General features: G+C 49.8%; 1 protein-coding gene across 4 annotated transcripts in view; it reads left to right on the top strand.

Annotated features, from left to right (window-relative positions):
- Nucleotides 1-17,473, top strand: part of LOC119969096 (superoxide dismutase [Cu-Zn]-like) — a 123,018-nt gene that overhangs the window by 79,393 nt on the left and 26,152 nt on the right. For 3 of the 4 annotated variants that reach the window (XM_038802296.1, XM_038802294.1, XM_038802297.1), the window contains one exon: nt 13,174-13,291. The exons of the other annotated variant lie outside the window; for it this stretch is intronic. In XM_038802296.1, coding sequence (XP_038658224.1) covers nt 13,174-13,291 — 118 coding nt within the window. The remainder of the gene's footprint in view (nt 1-13,173; nt 13,292-17,473) is intronic. 4 annotated transcript variants of the gene reach the window in all.

Below are 17,473 nucleotides of genomic sequence, written 5' to 3'. Positions count from 1 at the left end.
GCCCACCCCCCTGCCATACTAGCTTAAACCCTCCCGTGTGACACTAGCAAACCTCGCGGCCAGGATATTTATGCCTCTCCAGTTTAAATGCAACCCGTCCTTATACAGGTCACACCTGCCCTGGAAGAGCTCCCAGTGGTCCAGATAACGGAAACCCTCCCTCCTATACCAGCTGTTTAGCCACGAGTTTAGCTGCTCGATCTTCCTATTTCTAGCCTCACTGGCACGTGGCACAGGGAGTAATCCCGCGATTACAACGCTAGAGGTCCTGTCTTTTAACTTTCTGCCTAGCTCCCCGAACTTGTGCTGCAAGACCTCATGCCCCTTCCTGCCTATGTCGTTAGTACCAATATGTACAACGACCTTTGCCTGTTTGCCCACCCCCTTCAGGATGCCCGTTACCCATTCGGAGACATCCTGGACCCTGGCACCAGGAAGGCAACATACCATCCTGGAGTCTCTTTCACGTCCACAGAGTGGTGTGGAATTTGGAATGCTGTACACAACCAAGCTCTGGGTCACCTTCTAGGGCAGGGACATTGCTTCACATCACCGGCAGATGCGGACGAATTCGTCTACAAACACAGGCTGGGTAGACAGCAGCAGAACCAGTGATGACCCAGACATCCTAATGAACTGGGACCTTGAGAGACTGTTTGTGCAGGACTACACCATCTCATTCTGAATGTTGGAGCTAAGGCTCAGACAGGTGGGGATGGGAGCGGCAGGGTGCAAGATGGGGTGATGAGGAAGAGGGGGGAACAGCCACGCAGTGGGCGAAAGTGTTAGACGTTTAGCTTCTGTTGTATAAAGAGTCAAAAGGTTCTGCATCTTTTCGACAAACACCTTTAATTTACTTCAACAGACTCTGCACAAAACTCTAGCATCACATCACCTGACACAAAAGGCCACCTGAAGCCTCTTTACATAATCAGTGTCAATTATTGGATACTTAACATAAATGAGGCAATTAATTGGAATGTCTCTTAACCCATTACTTAACATTCTCCCCTTCCTTGGAGAAAAAAAATTAGGTGGAAACAAAATTACAAGAAACTCAAAAACACATGCAATTCCCTCCCCTTTTTTTTTCATTTTGTTTTGTGAAGAACAAAAAGTCACAGAAACAGGTGCCCCTCATTAACAATATCCAACGGTTTCTGTGAGCTAGCCCCTCTCTTTGTAAAACAGTTTGACAACTGATGGCTACTGTCGACCCATTTAAATTTTGCTATTTCCCCTCTGTCCAACATCTGCCCCAAACTTGCGATGTCTATCCTTAACATTTTTTCATTGACACTTTTTGTAGAGTGCACATTTTCCCACAGGGATTTATTGTCAATGTGACATTCAATAGGTATATTACCCAAATCCCCTAATCCCCATATTTCTATCAATATCTGAGATATATAAAAGGCCATATCAACCGCCTCTACAAGGCTTAACGTCACAGCAGCCAAAGTGCTTTTTTTTAATAAATGTTTTTTATGGTGTTTTTGAACAAAGTATATTTACCGTTATGTACACAGGATAAGAGACATACACACACATATATAGAAGAGAAGGGCACACCCAAACATAGCAAAGAAAAGAAAATAGTAAATAATAAAAAATAAAAATAAACCGGGGGCTGGTTTAGCGCAGGGCTAAATTACTGGCTTTGAAAGCAGACCAAAGCAGGCCAGCAGCACGGTTCAATTCCCGCTCCAGCCTCGCCGGAATGTGGCGACTAGGGGCTTTTCACAGTAACTTCATTGAAGCCTACTTGTGACAATATGAAATTTTCATTTCATTGTTGTGGCATGTACAATTCACAACAGACCTCTTCGTGCTCCTTGATGGGGGCAGCATGGTGGTTAGCATAAATGCTTCACAGCTCCAGGGTCCCAGGTTCAATTCCCGGCTGGGTCACTGTCTGTGTGGAGTCTGCACGTCCTCCCCGTGTGTGCGTGGGTTTCCTCCGGGTGCTCCGGTTTCCTCCCACAATCCAAAGATGTGCAGGTTAGGTGGATTGGCCATGCTAAATTGCCCGTAGTGTCCTAAAAAGTAAGGTTAAGGGGGGGTTGTTGGGTTACGGGTATAGGGTGGATACGTGGGTTTGAGTAGGGTGATCATAGCTCGGCACAACATCGAGGGCCGAAGGGCCTGTTCTGTGCTGTACTGTTCTAAAATTGAATAACTGGTAGGGTATTGTGCTTCTGCCGTTTCTCCAGTCTTTCGTCTTTATTCTCCTCGTTCCCTACTCCTGAAGACGCTATGTTCGTTATTGTATCCCGTGCCTTCCTTCCGACTCTCATTTCCCTGACTTCCCCCCCCCCCCCCCCCCCCCCCCCCCCGGTTCTCCTCTCTTGTTCCCTGTCTCTTCCCTCTCCTGTGGTTCGCCTTTCTTTCCTCTTGGGTTTAGCTGTGCGTCCGCCCCACCCCCTTCCCGGTCTATCGCTCCCTCTCATGCTTTGGCGACTTTCCCCTGATTCTTGGCTCCCTGGCTATTCTGCCGCTTGTTTGTGGGCCACAAACCGGTCCCGGAACAATTGTGTGAATGGCTCCCACGTTCTGTAGAAGCCTTTGTCTGACCCTCGGATGGCGATTTGGAGAGATTCCGAGAGAATCTCTCCATTTGGAGAGATTCCGAGAGATCGGACAGCCAGTCTGCAGCATGGGGTGGTGCTGCGGACCGCCAGCCGAACTAGATTCTACGGCGGGCTATCAGGGAGGCAAAGGCAAGGGCGTCTACCTTCCTCCCCAGGAATAGATCTGGCTGGCCCGAAATTCCGAAGACCGCCACTTTTGGGCATGGCTCCACCCTCATCCCCACCACTTTGGACATTGCCTCGAAGAAGGCTATCCAGTCACCTGCAAGTCTGGGACAAGACCAGAACATGTGGGCGCGGTTGGCCAGGCCTCCTTGGCACCGTTCACATCTATCCTCCACCTCCGGGAAGAACCTACTCATACGGGTTCTTGTTAAGTGGGCTCTATGTACCACTTTTAGCTGCGTCAGGCTGAGCTTTGCGCACGTGGAGGTGGAGTTGAGCCTATGCAGTGCTTCGCTCCAGAGACCCCATCTTATCTCAATCCCCAGGTCCTCCTCCCATTTCTTGTTGCGTCCAGTACGGTGTCGGCCCCTTCTACCAGTCGGTCATACATGTCACTACAGTTTCCTTTATCTAGTATGCTTGCGTGCAGTAGTTCTTCCAGTAGTGTCTGTCGTGGCGGTTGTGTGTACGTCCTTGTCTCCTTTCGCAGGAAGTTTTTGAGCTGTTAATACCGTAGCTCGTTCCCCCTGGCTAGCTGGAATTTCTCTGTCGGTTCGTCCAGTGTTCCGATCCTGCCGTCCGTGTATAGGTCCCTGACTGTCAGTGTCCCTCCGTCCTGCCCCCACCTTTTGAAGGTGGCGTCAGTCAGTGCTGGTGTGAACCTATGGTTGTTGCAGATGGGATTGCTGCCGTAGTTGGTTCCAGGATTGGAGGGTGGCTATCACCAGTGCACTGCTGGAGTGTTTTATGGGTGGGAATAGGAGTGCTGCCGTGGTGAGGGCCCGGAGGGAGGTCCCCGTGCAGGAGGCCTCTTCCACGCGCACCCACTCGGCTTCTGGCTCCTTGATCCATCCCCTTATTCGCTCGGCCGTCACTGCCCAGTGGTAGAATTGTGGGTTTGGGGGGGCTAGCCCCACCACCCCCCTGGATTTTGATTTTTGTAGGACCTTCTTTGGGATCCTAGCATCCCCTCCTCCTCTCTATCTCTCTCTCTCTCTCTCTCTCTCTCTCTCTCTCTCTCTCTCTCTCTCTCTCTTCCCCCCCCCCCCCCCCCCAATACGAACGCCATGATTAGTTTGTCCAGCGCTTTGAAAAAGGCCTTGGGGATGTAGATCAGAATGGATCTAAGGAAGAGGTACCTGGCCAGTACCTTCATTTTGATCGTCTGGACTCTCCCCACGAGGGAGAGTGGGAGTGTGTTCATCTTTGCAGGTCCTTTTTTACTTCCTCCGTCAGACTGGTGAGGTTCCATTTGCAGTCATGGGCTATGTGGATCCCCAGGTAGCGGAATTTATGGTGGGCTTGTTTAAGCGGCAGTTCCGTTAGTGCTGCCCCCACTACTTGTGGGTGTACTGGGAAGATCTCGCTTTTGCTCATGTTGAGTTTGTAGCCAGAGAAGGCGCCAAACTCTTTCAGGAGCGCGATGATTGCGCCTATGCTGCTCTGTGGGTCTGAAATGTAGAGGAGCAGGTCATCTGCATAGAGTGAGACTCTGTGCTCTCTGCCTCCCCTTCGGATCCCCCTCCAGATTTTTGGTGCTCTGAGCGCGATTGCAAATGGTTCGATCGCCAGAGTGAACAGCAGCGGGGACAGTGGGCATCCTTGTCTGGTGCCCCTGTGCAGCTGGAAGTATCGGGAGTTGGTATTGTTGGTCTGTTCGCTCGCCATGGGAGCGTTGTATAGGAGCTTTACCCAGGAGGTGAACCCTGTTCCAAGCCCGAACCGCTCCAGTACATCTGGGAGGTATTTCCATTCGACTCTGTCGAAGGCCTTTTTTGCGTCTAGGGAGACGATCACCTCTGGTGTTCTCTCCCCGGAAGGGGTCATTATCACGTTCAGCAGGCGCCTGATGTTCGAGATAAGCTGTCTACCTTTGACAAAGCCTCTCTGGTCCTCTGCAACCACCTCAGGTACACAGTCTTCTAGCCTTTTGGCTAGGATTTTGGCCAGTATTTTGGCATCCGCGTTCAGCAGTGAGATGCGTCTGTATGACCCACATTCCGTTGGGTCTTTGTCTTTCTTAGGTATCAGCGAGATTCAGGCATGTGCTAGCGTGGGTGGCAGTGTGCCCCCAGCTAGCGAGTCTGTGAACACCTCCCGCAGGTGCGGGGCCAGTTCTGTCGCAAACGTTTTGTAGAAATCCGCCGGGAACCCGTCTGGTCCCGGCGCCTTCCCGCCTGCATGGAGCTAATGCTGTCCATGATCTCTCCCAGTGCAGTGGTGCTTCCAAGCCCCGTTTTTTGCCCTCCCCATGACTGGAATGTCCATCAAGGAACCGTTTCATACCGGACTCCCCCATTGGGGGCTCTGAGGTGTACATCCCTTGGTAGAAGGCCTTGAAGGTTTTGTTGTCTTTTCTGGTTCTGTTTCTAATGTGCCTCTGGTATCCCTGATTTGTGCAATTTTTCTGGTGGCTGCCTGCTTCCTCAGCTGGTGTGCCAACAGGCGGCTGGCTTTGTCTCTGTGTTCGTATAGGGTTCCACGTGCCTGGTGGAGTTGGTGCATTGCTTTCCTGGTGGAGAGCAGGACAAAGTTCCTTTGTAGCTCTTTCCTCTCCGCCAGGAGCTCTACGGTCGGGGCCTCAGAGTATTTACGGTCTACCTCCAGTATGGAGTCAACCAGGTGCTGCCAAGCGGCAATTTCCTCCCTATCTCTTCGCACTTTGAAAGCGATGATTTCCCCTCTTAGTACGGCCTTTCGCGCTTCCCAGAATGTGGAGGGTGAGAGCTCCCCGTTCTGATTGTTCTCTTGTGTACTCTGCTATGGCCTGCGATATCCTTTCGTTGAAGGCCATGTCAGCTAGTAGGGCAACGTCCAACTTCCACGTGGGCCGTTGGGCCCTACCCGTCTCCAGCCTCACGTCCATGTAGCGTGGAGCGTGATCTGATATCACAATTGCGGAGTATTCCACTTTGTCTATCCCTGGAAGCACCGTTTTCCCCACCACAAAGAAGTCAATTCTGGTGTATATGTTGTGTACTGGGGAGAAGAAGGAGAATTCCTTCTCCCCTGGGTGGGTGGACCCCAGGGGTCTACCGCTCCCATCTGTTCCGTAAAGTGACTGAATTCTCTTGCCATGCTTGAGGTTTTGCCCGTTTTGGGGTTTGATCTGTCTTTGGATTCGGTACACAGTTGAAGCCCCCCCCAATGATTAGTTGATGCGTCGCTATGTCAGGGATTTCTGCCATGGTCTTCTTGATGAAGCTCATGTCGTCCCAGTTGGGTGCGTACACGTTAACTAGTACTACCGATGCCCCATCCAGGGCCCCGCTGACCATGACGTACCGTCCCCCCAGGTCCATAACCATCTTTGTCGCCCTAAACATCATCCTCTTGCCGATCAGTATCGCCACCCCCCTGGCCCTTGTCCCATAGCAGGAATGGTAGGTTTGTCCCACCCAGCCCTTTCTTACCTGCAGTCGGTCCTGCTCTCTCAGGTGTGTCTCTTGGAGGAAGACTATGTTGGCTCTCCTATTTCTTAGGTGGGGAGGACTCTGGATCTCTTCACTGGGTCGTTGAGTCCCCTTACGTTCCAGGTGACTATCCTCGTGGGGGGCTTTTGCCCCCTCGTTCCTTTGGGATTAACCATACTTGCCTGATGGACGTGCCCCTGCCCTCCGGGGTTTCCCTTTGTTAGGGGGCCGTCCAGGATGGCCGCTGCCACTGCTCTCTCCATGCTTTTGACCACTCTCCTTATTTTCTTTGTTTCCCACACAAGAGGGCAACATTTACCACTGTTCCCCAAAAGGAAAATTATAAAACTTCCTGCGCTTGAAACCCTATCACATAAATTTGAATAGGACACATCATATAAACTATGAGTTTCAAGTGCACAAGGTCACCTAAAACCGGGAACCTCAGAACATACTGCTGCATTTTTAGTTTGGTCAGCGCTTAATTTGCTCTTATTATGTTTTCCACTTTGGGATCATTCATTTTTGTACTCAACTCTAAGACATCAAAACTGACGTCCGGTCCAGTCTGTGTACATGACCAATTCAGTTGCCCAATTAAACTTCGCAGTTGCTCTTTTTCCATCTTTGAAACCATTATGTCTTTTTGTGAAACCCGGCCACGACTAATTGCTATTAGGCTGATGCTTCCCTCCTCACTCGTACTTTCTAGCGCTACTTACCTGCTAGTGTTGAAACCTTCTAAACCACCCCTTTGTTAAGTAATGGGTTAAGAAACATTTCAATTAGCTGTCTCATTTATGTTAAGTATCCAATAATTGACACTGATATGTAAAGAAGCTTCAGGTGGCCTTTTGTGTCAGGTGATGTGATGCTAGATCTACTTTCAACTGGCTATCTTTAACGAAACTGAACTTGCCGTAAAGTACCAGACTCTGGAATGTCAGGGGACTTAACGGCCAGTAAAAAGATCCAGAGTCTTTGCCCACCTGAAAAATATGAAAACGACCAAGTCTTCCTCCAGGAGACCCATCTGTGCTGAGCACAGATGCACAAAAAGTGGTTCTCCTCCTGAAAAGGGTGGCTAAGCTGCTCAATAAGAGGACAGCATTTAGAGTGACAAGGACGGTTACGGACCAAGGGGGTTGATACGTCATTGTAAGTGGTGTCCTAGAAGGGGCAACAGTGGTCCTTGTTAACGTGGACGCCTCCAACTGGGACAACGTGGAATTCCTGAATAAGTCCATGGCGGAAATCCCCGACATAGACACACACCGATTTATCATGGGACACGGACACACACTTTAACTGTGTATAGGACCCACAGACAGATAACACCCAAATCAGGGGGAAAAAATTTTTACTTGTGAAAAAACTAGGTATGTTCATGGAACAGATGGGACAGTGAGGTTCACACACCCAGGGGAGAAGGAGTTCTCCTTTTCTCCCAGATACACAAGGTACACACTAGAGTAGACATTTTGTAGTGGGGAAAGTGGTGCTTCCAGGGGTAGTAGGAGCAGAGTACTCTTCAATTGTGATCTTCAAACCACGCTCTACACTACATGGATGTGCGGTTGGAGACGGGTCGGGTCAACACCTCCATGGCCCTCTTTGCTGATGAGGCATTTAGCGAAATGATATCACAGGCCAGAGACGGGTATATTACCAACAACCAGAAAGGGGAGGTCTCGCTTTCCATATTCTGGGAGTTGTTGAAGGCAGTGATTAGAGGAGAAATTATTGTGTATAAAGCACGCAGAGATAAGAAGGTGGCTACACATCAACTGGTCAACTCCATACTGAAGGTGGACATGCGGTACTCCGCAGCCTCGAACATGGAGCCTCTGGCGGAGAGGGAAAAGCTACAAATGGACTTTGATCTGCACTACACGAGGTAAAAAGTGCACCAAATCTGCCAGACAAAGGGCAGAACGGTGACGCAGTGGTGAGCACTGCTGTCTCACAGCGCCAAGATCTCAGGTTCAATCCGGCACTGGGTCACTGTTCGTGTGGAGTTTGCACATTCTGCCCGTGTTTGCGTGGGTTTCACCCCACAACCCAAAGATGTGCAGGGTAGGTGGATTGGCCACGCTAAATTGCCCCTTAATGGGAAAAATTAATTGGTACACTAAACTTTTATTTTTTTTAAAATATGCCAGACATGGGGGACCTTTAACGAACATAGAAACAAAGCCAGACGCCTATTGGCCCACCCGCTGAGAAAGCAGGCAGCCACGAGGGAAATGGTCCAGGTTAGGGATAGCAGTGGCTGGCTAGTCGCCACGCCGGAAAGGGTCAATGAGTTCTTTTACTGGGGACTGTACATCTCCGTGCCCCCTTAGGAGGACTCGGGGATGAAACAGTTCCTTGGTGGACTGTATGTGCCAGTCATGGAAGAAGATAGGGGAGACGAGATCTGGAAGCACTATTAGAACTGGTAGGAGTCATGGAGAGTATCACCTCCATGCAGATGGGGAAGACGCCGGGGCCAGAATGATTCCCAGCGGACATTTACAAAAAGTTAGCCCCACACTTGCGATACATGTTCGCAGACTCACTGGTAAGGGACGCCCTGCCACCAACACTGACACGACCCTCAATATCACTGATACTCAAAAAGAACAAAGACCCGACTTGAGTGCGGATCGTACAGACCAAATCCATTTCGCTGCTCAATACAGGTGCAAAAGTCCTGACAAAATCCCTGGCTGGGCGCTGGAGATCTGCATACCCGAGATAATTGCGGAAGACCAAATTGCTTTGTCAAGGGCAGGCAGCTAACATCGCACATCGGACGCTTGCTGAACTTGGTAATGACCCCATCCGGGGAGAGAGCACCAGAAGTGATCATCTCCCTGGACACAGAAAAGGCCTTTGACAGAGTGGAAGTACCTCAAAGAGATACTGGAGTGGTTTGGACCAGGGTTCACCGCCTGGGAGAAACTGCAGCTTTGTTATGGCGACCATACAGACAAACACCACCAGCTCTAAATACTTCCGGCTGCACAGAGGCATGAGACAGGGGCGTCTGCTGTCCCCATTGCTGTTCATCCTAGCAATTGAGCCACTGGCGATCACCCCCAGAATGGCGAAAGGCTGGAGGGGTATCCAGAGGGGGAAGCAGTGAGTATAGGGTTTCACTCTGTGTGGATGACCTGCTCCTGTACATCTCAAACCCCAAGCCAGTATGGGTGTGTGTTTATGTGCTTGGACTTCCCACCTCTACCACTATGTCTAGGTGTCTCCCCAGAATCCACAGCAGCGTTGGAGGCAGCCAACTGCTGACCTCATCCTGTAGCCTTTGATGCCACTGGTGGGCATCCTCTGAGGTCGGGTGGCACATGCACAGCTGTACTGCCCTGTCCCGTGTGGTGACTGAGACGCGGCCTCATCAGTGGCCACTGTTGCCACTCCATGAGACGGGTCCGGGTTCACACTTGGCACCCCCTCTTGCTCGGTGCCCATAGGGCCCTGGGGTTCACCTTGGGACGGAGGGGCAGTTGGTTCGAGCCCATGCATCATCTGGCTGTCAGCCCTGGAGGTTCCCCATGTTCTGCACCATCGTGTTGACAGCCTTGGCAATGCTGCTTAGTGACTGGGACAAGCTCCGCAACGCCTTGGGCATTCCCATCTGAGAGTGGGACAAGTCCCACAAAACCTCATCAAGGCCAGCCTGGTATTGGTGACATCCTCCAGCGAGGCAGACATTCTGTCAAGATCCTCAGCCGTGCGCGATGCCCTGGCCACCTTTGCTAATGGTGCCGACGTTGTGAACCAGGCTCCCCACTGCGGTCACCACCCTAACAGTGTTAACCTCGGTGGCACGCATTGCCATCGCTGCTGGTAGCATCTGGGACTCCTCCAAGCGGTTATGGATCTGCTGGAGTGAGGCTAACATCTCCCTCTGAATGTCCCAGCTGCCCCTTATCGTTTCCATCAGCTCCGGGTAACTCTGTTCCACAGGCTCAGCATCATATGGGACCCTGCCAGTCCTGGGATCCAGCAGACCTCTGACTGCTGTCTAGCCTGGGCTTCCAGGAGTGTGGTGCTCACCAAATTGTGCCCCCAAAGTCAGTCCACTAACGTTTCCCACTGAGGTGCGTGTATCTGCGCTGGTGGAGGGTGGAGATGACAGCTGTTCCTCGACTGTTACGGTGGCATCCTCTGAGCTCTCCTCAAGAGGTATTCTGGGAGGCTGGAGAGAGTTCTGGCTGGGATGGGCCAGCAGCAATCAGCTGGAGGACCTGCGGGAGAATAGACAGCGGTCAGTGGGAGGGATGTGTCAGTCAGTCAGTAAGGCAATAGCAACTAACGTTTTACAGGTCCCCCGGGTGGAGCATAGTGGTTTTTCACCCCTCTCCGGCGTCCGGCAGCCTCCACGTTGGTGACCTCTCTGCCCTCAGCCACACTGGTTACCACTAGGGTGGTGAGGATTTTGAGTCTGGCACACCACCACCAGCCAGGGTCCTCTCCCGATGATTATGGCAGAGCTTTTCCTAAGGAGACACGAAAAGAGCATTGTTAGCCAGACACATTGTGTGTGTGTGTGTGTCTGGCTAGCAGGCACCCGGACAGTGCTCCTGCCAGCTTGGGACTGGCACCTTGGCAGAGTGGCATTGCCAAGGTGTCAGCTGGGTGGCGCCAAGATGTCCTTGTTCCAAGCCGAAGGCCTGGGAGATCCTCTGGGTGCCATTCCACCTGGTCCACGTTTGCGTGGACCAGTACTGAATGGCGCCCTGCTGCGGCTTCACTGGGAAGGCCAGTGGAACCCACGATGCTGGTGGACCCTGGTTGCATTCCCTGAAGTCAGTTTAAAACTGGCTTGGGCAAATGCCATTTGGCCACGCCCCTTGCGGGCGGGTTTCTGACTCCGAAGCCTCGCGGGACTTGGGTCAATCCGCGAGGCGTGAAGACTGCCGGGAAGCCCGCGAGAGGGCTCTCCTGCATTCACTGACTGCACCGCATTCAGGTGAGAGCGCAACACGGCCAGCGGATCGCGCTCATCTTCACAGACAGCAGCATAGCGACCTTAGAAGAACTCACGCATAGGTTCCAATTACCAAAAGGAAATGAAATGAGGTATGCACAAGTTAAGAACTTCCTTTGTAGGGAAACAACAACATATCCCTGGATACCAAGACACTCCCTAGTTGAGGAACTGTAGGACAAGGGCGACCCAGGGAAAGGGAACTTGGGGGACCTATACGGACGATTGTTTGGAAGAGATGTGCTCTTCCCTGGATGTGACTAGGGAAAATGGGAGTAAGAACTGGGCACAGAAGTAGTGCGGGGTCTCTGGATTGGAAGCACTACACAGGGCGAACTCCACATTCATATGCACAGGGCTGAGCCTATTGCAGCTAAAGGTAGTGCACAGAGTGCACCTAACCAGAACTTGAATGAGCAGGTTCTTTCTGGAGGTGGAGGATAAATGCGAACAGTGCCAGGGAGGCCTGGCCAACCACACCACATGTCCTGGGCCTGCCCCAGACTTGGAGGGTTCTGGACGACCTTCTTTGAGGCAATGTCCAAGGTTGTGGGGTGAGGGTGGAGCCATGCCCAACAGTGGTGGTCTTTGGGACCAGCCAGAACTCTTTCTGGGAAGGGAGGCCGATGCACTAGCCTTTGCTTCCCTAATCACCCGCCGAAGAATCCTGTTCGGCTGGCGATCAGCAGCACCATGCAAAGCTGCAGATTGGCTGTCCGACCTGTTGGAGTTCCTCCAAATGGAGAAGATATCATTCACCATCTGTGGGTAAGCAGAGGGCTTCTGCTGGACATGGAAGCCATCCACCAACTTGTTGCAAGATTTGTTTGTAGCCTGCAACGAGTAGAGCAGAGGGGAGAGGGGTGCAGATGAGCCACAGATCATAAAAGAAAGGGATGGGCGAAGGGGGAGGTGAGGTCAAGAGACCGCAGGACACAAGGGACATAGCTCAGGGGACCGGCCCAAGGGCAAGTGGAAAGACTGGGAGAAGTGAAAGGCGAGGCAATACACCCTAGGACCAATGCTAGGCAGTGCAACTTAGGCAGATCAGCCAAATGGAGCCCACAGCCACGGTGGAGGAGAACATGTGGATGTAAATACTTATAGTGACCCCGTTTACTTGTGTTTTGTTTTTCTCTTTCTTTGATTTCTCTCCTTTCTAATTTTAATTTATCTTTGGTTGCTTTTTATTGACTCTATACACGGTTATGACACTTGTAATTAAAAAAAAATAATAATTTGGAGTGCCCAATAATTTTTTTCCAATTAAGGGGCAAATAAACGTGGCCAATCCACCTACCCTACACACCTTTGGGTTATGGGGGTGAGACCCACTCAGACACGGGGAGAATGTGCAAACTTCACATAGACATTGACCTGGAACCTGGATTGAATTCAGGTTCTTAATGCAGTGCTAACCACTGTGCCACCGTGCCACCCTCGAGGTAACGATATTTGGAGTGTCGGGAGACCCAGGAGTCCAGGGGGCTAGAGAGGCTGATGTTTTTTGATACCCTGATGATCGCGCTGTGAAACGCGAAAAGCTGGAAGGGCATTCAAAGAGGAAGCAGCGAGTACAGAGTTTCAGTCTATGTGGATAACCTACTCCTCTACTTCTCTGACCCACAGAATGGCCTGAGAGCAATCATGCAGCTCCTGGATGAGTTTGGAGCTTTCTTGGGCTACAAACTCAACCTGGGCAAGAGCGTAGGGCGCAAAGGTCGGCCAGCACGGGTCATGAAGGTCAGCCGGTCCCGAAGGAAGGCCGTTTGGTTAAAAATGGGTCCCGGGCAAAAAAGGTTTGAAAAACACTTGACCGTGGGCATCATACTTCATTTGGATAAGGGCTGTGATTCAAGTGTTCCTCCTCGAAATCTTGCTACTCTCCCTTGCTTTGTGTTCTGTTTATGTGTGTTAAGATGCTATATAAATGCATTCTCATTGTGTTGGTAGTTTCTTGTGCCTTCTTGTAAAAACTGTTGTATAATTTTTAAATATTTGCAATTCATTGTAGACATGTTGGTGATCTGGGTAACATTGAAGCTAATGATGATGGTGTGGCTACATTTGAAATGCATGATCGACTTCTTCGTTTGGCAGGAAATTATTCAGTAATTGGACGTACTTTGGTGGTAAATATTGTATTCTGCAGTCACAATTTTTGAGTGCTAGACTGAACAAGAGATTTGTTGTAATTAACATCAAAGAGCAACATTTCACACCTTTGATTTCATTAATTTGCTTTCATGCCATCATGTCACCTTTCATTGGGCAGTTATACGACAGTTATCGGGGGTGGGGTTAGCTCAGTTGCCTGGACAGCTGGTTCATGATGCCAGCAGAGTGGGTTCAATTCCTGTACTGGCAGAGGTTATCCACAAAGGCCCTGCCTTCTCAACCTTGCCCCTCACCTGGGGTGAGGTGACCCTCCGGTTAAATCACGAACATTCAGCTCTTTTTCAAAAAGGAGAGAGCAGCCTATGGTCCTTGGGGACTATGGCTACTTTCAATTCTCGGACAATTGTCAATCTGAATTGTTATCCATTTTCATCGATTAACTTGATCCATTTCTGTCCAAAGCAATATACGCATTTCTTTGGTCCCAGTAGCACAGAAGTATATCTCTTTAATGGTGGATTCTGTTCTGAACATTATCTAGCACTGTTTTGAAAGCCAAATAAAGCACGATCAATCACTTTTGCTGGGAGCCTTTTCACCCTGAGAATTTATTAGACTTAGTTCCAAGTAAAGCTTGTTACTTGGTATTACATAATTAAATAGTTATTTAATGCACAGAAACCGACATTTCGGCCCAGAGTCTTTGATCCACATGAGATTCCTCCCATTCTTCTTCATTTAACTCTATTAACATAACCTATTGTTTTCTCTCTTGTGTCTATCCAGATTCCCTTTAAATGCATATAAGCCTCAACTATTCTTAATGATAGTGTGTTCCATGCTATAACCATACTGGGTGAAAAATACAACTCCTGAATTCCCTGTTGGTTTTATAAATGAGGATCTTACATTTGTGATCCTTTTTCTGTTTCCTGCTTACAATTTTGTTCCTTTTCAAATTAACCCTAGTGCTTTGTTTTCCTTTTATAACCTCATTAACCTTCATCACTACTTTTAATGATTGGCACATCTGTATCTCAGATCTTTCTTTCCCTACCCCATTTGGACACTTGTTTCCAAGGAATGTGTGACACCTTTAACCTTCCAATCAAAATATATCACCTGATATACGCCGACATTGAAGTTCATTTGCTAATTACATGTCCATTCTGCAACATTATTATTATTACAGTCCTCCTCTGAAAAAAAAACTGTCCAAAAGTGCTTTACAAAATATTAATGTTTGAAGTGCAGTCACTGTTGTAATCTTGGAGGTTTGGCAGCTGGTTTACACAATAAGCTTTGACAAGTAAAATGATAGTGACCAGATAATCTGTTTTTGTGATGTTTATTGAAGGATAAATATTAGCCAGGATATGATGGCTAACTACCTTGCTCTCATTAAAAATTGCGCCATGGAATATTTTACATCCACCTGAGAGGGAAAACAAGCCCTTGGTTTAACGCTCATTCGAATGATGGTACGCGTGACAATGCAGGATTCCCTCAGTGCCATGCTGCCGTTTAAAAAAAATACTTCTCTCTCAAATTTCCCATTTTAAAATAAATTTTATCCCCCAAAGCAACTGACATAGGTAATGAATTGTTTTAATAAATGTTTTTTATTGGGTTTTTCATCAAAGTATATTTGCCGTTATGTATATGATAGATATATAGATCAGATATGATAGATAGGATATGATAGATATATAGAAAGAAGATGAGAAGGGCGCGCACACACTCACACACACGCAAATCAAAAAGGGATGAAAAAAAAAGTAACAACACGAGAGAAATACAAAATCAAATAATGTAACTGTTAGGGTATTATGCGCCTGCCCAACAGCAGCAACTCTGTACACTTGGCAAAATTATTCACACACATAGTAGGCATCTGTTTGTTGTTGGGGGAGGGGGGGGATATACATTTGGGTGCCGGCGAGCCAATTCCAGAGGGCAATCCTCAAATGGGTCTGGTGCTGGTGTTGCCCCTTGCTTCTCGCGGACGGATTCCGTTGTCGTCTCGTCCTCACTTCCGCTTCAGCCGGCCCTCCTGTCTTCCGCCTGTATTCCCTTTTTCTCTGTTCCTGTGGATGCCAAGTTTGTTAGTGTTTCCATGCCCCTCCCCCCCCCTCCCTGGCTTTCCTCTATTGTTGCCTGTCTCTTCCCCCCCCCCCCCGGGTGGTTCGTCTTTCCTTCCTTAGATTTAGCTGGCCCCCCCCCCCCCCCCCCCCCCCCCCTCCTGGCCTATCTCTCCCTCTTATACTTTGGCTACTTTCCCCTGGTTCTTGGCTACCTGGCTATTCTTTTGCTTGTTTTTTTGGCCACAAACAGGTCTCGGAACAATTGGGTGAATGGCTTCAATGTTCTGTGGCAGCTGTCGTCTGACCCTAGGATGGCGAATTCGATTTTCTCCATTTGGAGAGTTTCCAAGAGATCGGACGGCCAGTCTGCAGTTTTGGGTGGTGCTGCTGACCGCCAGCCGAACAGGATTCTATGGCGGGCGATCAGGGAGGCAAAGGCAAGGGCGTCTGCCCTCCTCCCCAGCAATAGATCTGGCTGGCCTGAAACCCCGAAGAACGCTACTTTCGGGCATGGCTCCACCCTCATCCCCACCACTTTGGACATTGCCTCGAAGAAGGCTGTCCAGTACTCCACAAGTCTGGGGCAAGACCAGAACATGTTGGCGTGGTTGGCCGGGCCTCCTTCGCACTGTTCACATCTATCCTCCACCTCCGGGAAGAACCTACTCATACGTGTTCTTGTTAAGTGGGCTCTATGTACCACTTTTAGTTGCGTCAGGCTGAGCCTTGCGCACGTGGAGGTGGAGTTGCCCGTATGAAGTGCTTCGCTCTAGAGTCCCCACCCAATTTCGATCCCCAGGTCCTCCTCCCATTTCATTCTTGTTGCGTCCAGTACGGTGTCGGTCCCTTCTACCAGTCATACATGTCGCTACAGTTTCATTTCTCTAATATGCTTGAGTCCAGTAACTCTTCCAGTAATGTCTGTCGTGGCGGTTGTGGGTATGTCCTTGTCTCCTTTCGTAGGAAGTTTTTGAGTTGCAGGTACCTTAGCTCGTTCCCCCGGCTAGCTAGAATTTCTCTGTCAGTTCGTCCAGTGTTGCGACCCTGCCGTCTGTGTATCTTTCAACTGTTCATCCGACCCTCTATCCGTGTACTTGACTTTCTCCAGGTAGAATTCCATTAGGTCACCCAACCATACCGAGGCGCTGGGCGGATAAGAAGACCTGCACCTCAGCAGAACTCACTCTGGACAATCAGCGAGGCAAAAGCAAGGACATCTGCCTTCTCTCCTGTCTACAGCCTCAGCGTGTCTGACACCCCAAAAATGGCCACCAAGAGGGGAAGGCTCCAAATCAATCTTCAGAATCGCCGACATGGTGTTTAAGAAGGGGACCAAAAAGTTGATAAGTTTGAGGCAAGACCAGAAAATGTATGTGTGATTGGCCAGCCCCCTGGAACTCCTCTTGCATCTGTCATCGACTTCCAGAAATAAAACATTCATCCAACATTTGGTCAGGTGCACTCTGTGCACCACCTTAAACTGTATTAGACCAAGCCGCGCACATGAAGACGTGGTGTTCACCCTACGACGAGCCTCACTCCACACCTCATCGTCTATTATAGGCCCCAGATCCGTCTCCCACTTCGCCTTCACCTATCTGCCAATTCCAAGTCCTCACAAAATTTTCCCATGAATACCAGACATTTTACCCTCTTCCAACCCCACCAGTGAATGTACGCTTTCCAACAGAGAATTCCGTGGTGCCTCAGGAAATGTTGGGAAGGCCACCCGTACAAAATTCCTTATCTGAACGAGTTGGCACCTCCCCAGCTCAATCTTCACCGACACTTGCTCCACCCTGGCAAACCATCCTATAAACAAGTTTTTGAATCTCTCCAACCCTTTTCATTCCCACACCCCGAACGAGGTGTCAAGTCTCGACTGCTCAAGAGAAAATGGGAGTGATGCTGTCACCAACGCACCCAGATTAGACCCCTTATATGGCCCCAGCTCTATCTGTCCCCATACGGAATCTGGGTCACTGCTCCACCTCATTACCTTCTCAGCGTTGGCTGCTCAATTATAATAAAGCAAATTTTGCAATGCTAGGCCCCCCGACTGCCTGCTGACAGGCATCCTCTTGAGTTTTGCCTGCTCATATATAGGATGAA

Source organism: Scyliorhinus canicula, chromosome 7 (assembly GCF_902713615.1).
Source record: "Scyliorhinus canicula chromosome 7, sScyCan1.1, whole genome shotgun sequence".
Taxonomy (NCBI): domain Eukaryota; kingdom Metazoa; phylum Chordata; class Chondrichthyes; order Carcharhiniformes; family Scyliorhinidae; genus Scyliorhinus; species Scyliorhinus canicula.
Note: the sequence above shows the minus strand (reverse complement) of the source record. Positions and strands in the feature narration are given on the sequence as shown.